The 8,193-nt window shown below is 31.4% G+C and overlaps 1 protein-coding gene across 1 annotated transcript in view; it reads right to left on the reverse strand.

Annotated features, from left to right (window-relative positions):
* Window positions 1-6,278: 6,278 nt before the first annotated feature.
* Window positions 6,279-8,193, reverse strand: part of LOC116552130 (protein FAM161A-like) — a 4,455-nt gene continuing 2,540 nt past the window's right edge. The window contains exon 3 of the mRNA XM_032278833.1: window positions 6,279-8,185. Within this exon, the coding sequence (XP_032134724.1) occupies window positions 7,559-8,185 (627 nt within the window). The 3' untranslated portion in view covers window positions 6,279-7,558. The remainder of the gene's footprint in view (window positions 8,186-8,193) is intronic.

The raw sequence follows: 8,193 nt of genomic DNA on the forward strand, positions 1-8,193 counted from the left end.
ATGTCTTCTTTTGAAAAGTGTCTGTTCACGTCCTTTGCCCACTTTTTAATGGGGCTGTTTTTTTCTTGTAAATTTATTTGTTTCTTATAGGTGCTGAATATTAGACCTTTGTCAGATGCATAGTTTGCAAATGTTGTCTTTCATTCTGTAGGTTGTTTATTCTGTCCATAGTTTCTTTTGCTGTGCAGAAGCTCTTTAGTTATTTAGATACCATTTGTCAATTTTTTTTTGTTGCAGTTGCTAATGGCATCTTCATCATGAAATCTTTGCCAGTTCCTATCTCCGGAATGATATTACCTAGGTTGTCTTCCAGAATTTTTGTAGTTTTGAGTTTTACATTTTTCTCACAGAATGGGAGAATTATTAGGAGACTGAAGACGGAGAAATGTCTTCAGATTATCTAAAAAAATAGGTGTCATTCCCATAAAATATCAATTAGTACACCTGATGTTAATGTTAAATAGGAATAATAATATTTAGGAAACATTGTTAAAAAAATGGTTTGTGAGCACCTAGAAATGAAAGCAGAGATTACTGGGGGCTCACAAAAAATAAATTGCATCTTATTTGATAAGACTGATTAACTAATAGAACAGAGAAAGCAATTAATGGAAATTTAAATTCATCAAAACATTTGACAAAATCTATTGTTACAACATTGTGCAAAACAACACATAGAAAAATGTGGTACTTATAAAAGTACAATTTATGTAATTGAATCAATTTTTTTTTTTTAAAAAACGAAGTGTCTAAACTTGCAACAGGATTCTGTTTTGGCCAATGTTTATCATAACTTAAATGAAGATTACAGAAGGTACGTTCATCAAACTTGAGGTTGAAAAAAACCAATCTGCAGGGCCAGAGTATTAAAAGACAAAATTAGAAGCTCCAAAGATTGTCACAGGCTACAAAAAATCAGACAAATCAAAGCTGTAAGAAAAAAGATGCAGTAACTGACAGATAAAAAATACCTAACATACAAATAATGTTGTCCTCAAAGTAGATGCTCTAATAAATGTAAAAGGAAATATATGTGGAGCTGAAGCATATGATTTGTTTTTCCTAAAATGAAGAGATAATTTTTTTTTTACAGTATTTGCCAGGAAAAACTGAGGAAGAAATTTGGATACTTGTTTTTCATGTGAGACCAATCAGGCTGGCTAATTTTTCTCTCTAGGAGTACTCAGCTCCAAAAGATAAAACATATTCTAAAGTTTAAGGAAGAGAGTGAGCCAGTAGTTTTATTTCCAGTCAAGTTGTTGAGTGAGTATAAAGGAAGAGAAACTTCATTCTCAGAGAAGGAAGGTATGAAGAAAACTCACACCTGTAAATTCTTCTGAAAATAAAATCTAATGAACTAAAAGAATTAAAAATTAAAAAAAACTCAATCTGGGAATGTGTGAAAAAGGCCTGAGAGAAGACATTGAATTCATTTAAACAGAAACCTCAGAAAGAATACATTGACTGTCAACAAATAGATTATAAATGTACTAAACTCTTCAAAAACAAGAAAATAAGAAATAAAAGTTTGGAATTAAGGAAAGAGAATACATAATTATAAGTTGTAAAACTAATCAAATAACATTTTTTATGACGTTTATTCAGGTACATGACAAATAAAAACTGTATAATCGTGTAATGTGATTACTTGTATACACATGTATATGTATGTATATGTATATACATATAGACATACACATATATCTCACACATACATATAGTGAAATGATTGCTACAATTAAATTTATTAACATACTTGTCACTTCACATAGTTTACCATTTTTGTGTGTGTGGTAAGAACACTTATGGTCTGTGCTAGCCAATTTTAAGTATATGATGAAGTATTATTAGCTATAGTCAACCATGCTGTATCTTAGGTCTCCAGAAATTATTGATTCTGCATAACAAAACTCTGTACTTTTTGATCAACATCTCTACATTCCCTCATCCTATAGCCCCTGACACCCACCATTCTACTTTCTACTTTCAGGAGTTTAACTGTTTTAAATTCCACATATAACAGGGATAATGCAGTATTTATCTTTTTGCGCCTGGCTTATTTTACTTAAAAATATTCTCCAGGTTCATTCATTTTGTCACAAAGAATGGGATTTCCTTTTTAAAGGCTGAATAATATTTAATTTTAGCTATCTATCTATCTATCATCTATCTATCTATCTACATTATATACAAATAAATATATACAATTGGGCGTTTGTAGCTGTGGATTCTACACCCATGGATTCAAGCAATCACAGATAAAAAATACCAAAAAGTAAACAAATGAACCAAAAAAGCTACATCTGTATTGACGATGTACAGACTTTTTTCTTGCCATTATTCCCTAAAAATACAGTATAATAACTATATACATAATGATAGGTATTTTCAGTAATCTAAAGATGATTTAAAGTATATAGGAGAATGCACATAGATTATATGCAAATGGTACACTATTTCATATCAGGTAATTGAGCATCCATATATTTTGGTATCCATGGGAAGTATTGGAACTAATCTCTCCCCAAACAGCTGTGGAATGACTGATAACATATAATTTATAAAAATATAATGGGATATTATTTCTACATAGATAGATAGAAAGATAGATAAACAGATAGATGGTTTGGATATTTGTCTTCTCCAAATCTCATGTTGAAATTAGACTCCCAATGTTGGAGGTGAGTCCCAGTGGGAGGTGTTTGGGTCATGAGGGTGGATCCTTCATGAATGGCTTGATGCCATTTCAGGGTAATGAGTGACTTCTTGCTTTATTAGTTCACATGAGAGCTGGTGTTTAAAAAAGCATGGCACCTCACCTCATCTCTTGCTCCCCCTCTTGCCACATGACATGCCTGCATCCCCTTTGCCTTCTGCCATGATTGGAGGTTCCCTGAAGCCCTCAACAGAAGCAGATGCTGGCATCATGCTTCTTGTACAGTCTGCAGAACCATGAACCACATAAAGGTCTTTACTATAAATTATCCAGCCTCAGCTACTCCTTTATAGGAGCACAACAAGGACTAAAACTATGTATATATGTATAATTATGACTCATTTTTTGTTACTGAGTCATTTGAGTTTCTTATACATTTTGGATATTAAGCCCTTATCAGATGCATTGTTTCCAAATATGTTATCTCATTTTATATGTTGTCTCTTCACTGTGTTATTTATTTATTTATTTATTTATTTATTTATTTTTGCTGTGCAGAAGCCTTTTAGTTTGATGCAATCCCATTTGTTCATTTTTGCTTTCATTGCCTATTCTTTTAAGGTCATGTCCAAAAAAATCATTGCCCATGCCAATGTCGAGAAACTTTTCCCTATTTTTTTTTCTAGAATTTTTACAGTTTTCAGTCTTCTGTTTAAGTCTTGAATCAATTTTTAGTTCATTTTTGTGTATGGTGTGAGGTTAGGGCCCAATGTCATTCTTTTACATGTGGATATCCAGTTTTCCTAACAGAACTTATTGAAGAAATTGTCCTTTTCCCACGTGTTTTCTTGGCACCTTTGTCAAAGATCAATTGACCTTATGTGGACTTATTTCTAGGCTCTCTATTCTGTTTCACTGGTCTGTATGTTTGTCGTTATGCCCAGCCCATACTGTTTTTATTGCTGTAACTTTGTAGTCTATTTTGAAGACAGATAGTGTGATGCTTCTAGCTTTGTTCTTCTTGCTCAAGATTGCTTTGGTTATGCAAGGTCTTCCGTGGCTTCACACAAATTTTAGAATTGTTTTTTCCATTTCTATGAAAACTGCCCTTGTACTTTGATGAAAATTGCATTAAATCTGTAGATCACTTTGAATAGTATGGATATTCTAGCATTAATTCTTCCAATCTATGAACGTGAGACATATTTCCATTTATTTCTGCCTTCTTTAATCACCATTTTATAGTTTTCAATGTACAAGATCTTTCAGTTCCTTGATTAAATTTATTTCTAAATATTTTGATCTTTTTGATGCTATTGTAAATGACATCATTTTCTTAATTTCTTTCTCGAATAGCTTATTGTTACTGTATAGAAATAATACTGAATTTTCTAGAATTATTTTATATCCTGCAACTTTATTGAACCTATCAGTTGTAAAAACTTTTTGGTGGAGTCCTTAGAATTTTCTGTGTATAAGATCATATTATCTGAAAAGACAATTTCACTTTTTACTTTCCAATTTAGATATCTTTTATTTCTGTTTATCACTTAATGGCTCTGGCTAGGACTTCTACTACCATTTTAAATAGAAGTAGTGTAAGTGGTCATCCTTGTCTTGTTTCTGATTCTAGGAGAAAAGCTTTCAGCTTTTCACCATTGAGTTTGATTTTAATTATGGGTTTGCTACATATAACCATTGTAATGTTGAGATGCATTCCTTCTACACCTAATTTGTTGGGAGTTTTTATCATGAAAGGATGTTAAATTGTGTCAAATGCTTTTTCTGTATTTTTTGAGGTGATTATATGATTTTTAATTCTTTATCCTGTTAACATGTTATGTCCATTTATTAATTTGTGTATGTTGAATCAACTCTGGGATGAATTTCTCTTGATCATGGTGCATAATCCTCTTAGTGACACTTAATTATTTTTATTTTTAAAGTGTCTTAGGCCTTTGTCATTTATTTTTTAGTTTTTATTTTGTAAATAAAAACGAACTTTAGGTTTTAGGTTTACAGAAAAATTGAGGAGGAAGAATAGTGTTTGTACATTCGTCTTCCCTCAAACACAGTTTCCCCTATAATTAACATCTCATATTAGTGTGGAACATTTGTTACAATTGATAAACCCATATTGATAGATTGTTATTAACTAAAGTCCATAGTTTACATTAGGGCTCATTCTCAGTGCTATATATTTTATGGGTTTTGACAAATGTTTAATGACATGTACTCACCATTATAGTGTCATTCATGAGAGTTTTACTGCCTTAAATATCTCCTGTGCTCCATTTATTCATCTGTCCTGCCCTCCCTTTCTCAATTTTCTGGAAACTGCTAATCTTTTTACTATTTCACAGTTTTGCCTTTTCACATAGTCTTTTAAAGCAAATAATTTAATTGATACTGTCTAAAACACATATAAAATGTTTATATGGCTTTTATTCCTAATAGTTTTTATTTTTTCTTAACTTAAAAATATCTTCTATAAATAATATTTAGGTTTACAGTTCAGTTGTAATTTTCTTTCCTTTTTAAATTTCAAGAAAATATATTTTATACTGTTAATTTTAAAGTCATATGCATAGTATGATTATATTCCCATTAATTTTTTCTACCTGTATCTACTTGCTTATTTGCCCAACTGAACATATACACAGAGATATATCTGGAACAATGTTCAGCATATATTGTAAACTTATTCCTGGGTATTAAGATTTTAGGTTCTTTGTAGGTATTTTTAGGTGACTTGTAGTGATTTTCTTTATTTATGTTTTATATATCTATCTTTTCTTATAAAAATTATTTTGAAGGCAAATCAAATACATTAGAATAAATATAAGATTAAATGTACAGTTTTTCATTTGGGTCAGAAAAAATGTACCTCATAATTGCAAGATAGAGAAATGAAGATATTCAAGATAAGAATGAGCTCAATGAGTGTACTTGGAAAGCTTAATAAAATATTAGGTTGTATTAATAATGTCAAAATTAAGAAGTCCCTGTTCAACATTCTCTAAAGACTACGTATGGAATTTTGAATTTAGTCTCGGATGAAGATTCAAAAGCATTCAGGGAAGAGTTACCAGGATATTGAAAGAATAAAAATCAGTTCTTGAAAAACTGGCTTATGAAAGAACTAGCATTCTCATTTTTTGTTATTTCAAATAATTCAATATGTATTAACATGTTAAAAACTATGGAGATAAATAATTTGATATGGTTATAAAAATATTCCTGAAGGGCCTCCCCTCCGCAGGCGTTTAACCTTAGATTGGTCAACCTTTTGGGAAGGGTGTTTTATGGTAGGAATTCAAGCCTCTGGCAGGTTGTAAGAATGAATGACCTATGTCTCTGAAATGTTCTCAGTTTTAAGACTCAAGTCTGGAAACAGAGATAATATAATAAGTGCAATGTTTTATCTTTCAAATAAATCAATTTGTAAGCAACACTGATGCTACACTTGATAATTATAACTAAGTGTGAACCATCAGCATTTCAACAAGCAATTGTTTAAAATTGTTGAATATCTTAATCACTGCAAATGTTTGGAACAGTTTTTCTCCTTTAGGGGCACTGTTAAGATTTTTTTTTTTTTTTTTTTTTTTTTATCTGCACAGTCATTCAAACCTTTATTAAGTACCTACCATATGTACAATCCTGCACCAAATATTAAGGGAATACAAAGATGAATTTGTAAATGGTGCCAATTCCCAAGGAGTTTACAATTTAATAAAAGTGAAAAGTAATTTAACATGAACTGTAGGAAGGAAATTACAAGTTAACATTTGCCCCTGATGAAGAAAAATAACCTTATTTTTCAATTTAAAACACAAATTGCCAGTTGGGAAACACTGCTATTATATACACTTATATGAGTTCATCCTTTTACAATGATGCTGATTGTTTTTAGAAAAGAAAATGTCTTATGCTGTAACAGCTTTATGATTGGCTTCAAATTTTAAAACAAAAATTTGCTTAAAGAAAAAAAACTATAGATTCATAAAATCAGATTAACATTGTACACAGAGAGACAAAGTGTGTTTGCAACAATATGTAAAAAGTTGAACACAACTGGGTCTAGCAGTAAAGAGTTAAATCTGAATTATTTTGGATACTTTCCTTAGCCAAGTTATTATGTACCATTTCATCATATATAAAACAGGAATACTTGCCCCTAATTTAGATTATAACTCACACATGCCATAAATACTTCCATCTGTAATAATGCAAAGGTTTAAAAAAGCTAGTATAAAAACTTTCCTAATAATTTACCTATCAAAAATAGTTTGGACTAGAACTAAGGATTAAAAGAAAAAGGGATGATGGTGTAGACAATTTAACAGTAAACTTTCAGTGCAAAAATAAAATTTGTAAGTATTTTTTTCTTTAGTTTTAAAAATGGCTCAGAGTAGCAAAATAAGTTCAAGGATTTATTCTGTGAAATGTATTTCAGAGAAAAAGAATGGACAAATAGTATAATTAAAAATACTTATTGATTCACACTTTCCAGAAAATTTTAAAAAGTAAATCACCAAAGACCAATATTTCTCTCTGCTTTCAATACTAAGCCATTTTTTCTACTAAAATTAATGAAACAACATATATTTTTATAACAGTTTGTGAAAGCTGTGATTCTCAAACGCTTTTAAAAAATACAAAATCATAGTTGCAAACAGATTGTATATAATGATTTTTAAAACTGAATAGGCAAAGCCTTACTCTAACTGATCAAATGACCAATAAGCTGGATTCAGGCTTTTCAGGCTACAGATGACTTTGCTCAACTGCCCTGCACATATCAGAGGTGTCCCCACAGATGTTCTAAACACAAATGCAGCTGCTGACACCCTGACGCTGCAAACAGCAGCAAGGGCATAGAGAGGAGACCTTGATGGTTCAATGTGATTCTTCAACAGATTTCTCTTCTCCACTCTCTTCATCAGCTTCACCTTTTTCCTTGTAAGAATCCTGGCTGTTGGTATCAATAAAATAATTTTCTTCCCCATTTTCTCTCTCTTCTATTTTTTCTTCTTCATTAAAGCTTTCTTTGTCTTCGGTGACACTTTTCGTCTCCTGATTGTTGAAGTACTCAAGTACTTTCCCACTTTGGCCTTTCTTTGAAACAAACTCATCAGATATTCCTAGTGCTTTTAGGGTAACAGAATAATGCTTTTCTGCTGCCATTCTTGCATTTTTCTGAGCAACTCTTTCAAATAGTAGTGGCCTCTTTTTTAACTTTTCTTCTCTTTCTTCTAGTTCTCGTCGGTATTCTCTCATCCTTTCCTTTTCACTCTTTCTGAGATATTTTACTCTGCATTTAGATATCTGAGCTAAACTTTGATGTGAGTCATAAGCCTTAGCCCGGGTTGTCAGGAGTTTCTGCAATTCTTTCATTCTTTGCTTCTGTTTAGTTAGCATCCGATTTCTCTCTTCTTCCAACATTTTCTTTTCCTCAAGTGATCTCCTTATGGCTTGTTCTCGTTTTCTGGAAGATGCCGTGGGCACTGGAGGGTTGCAGGTACAAGGCACAG

Source organism: Sapajus apella, unplaced genomic scaffold (genome assembly GCF_009761245.1).
Source record: "Sapajus apella isolate SASKATOON/1434 unplaced genomic scaffold, GSC_monkey_1.0 scaffold11, whole genome shotgun sequence".
In the NCBI taxonomy this organism is placed as follows: Eukaryota; Metazoa; Chordata; class Mammalia; order Primates; family Cebidae; genus Sapajus; species Sapajus apella.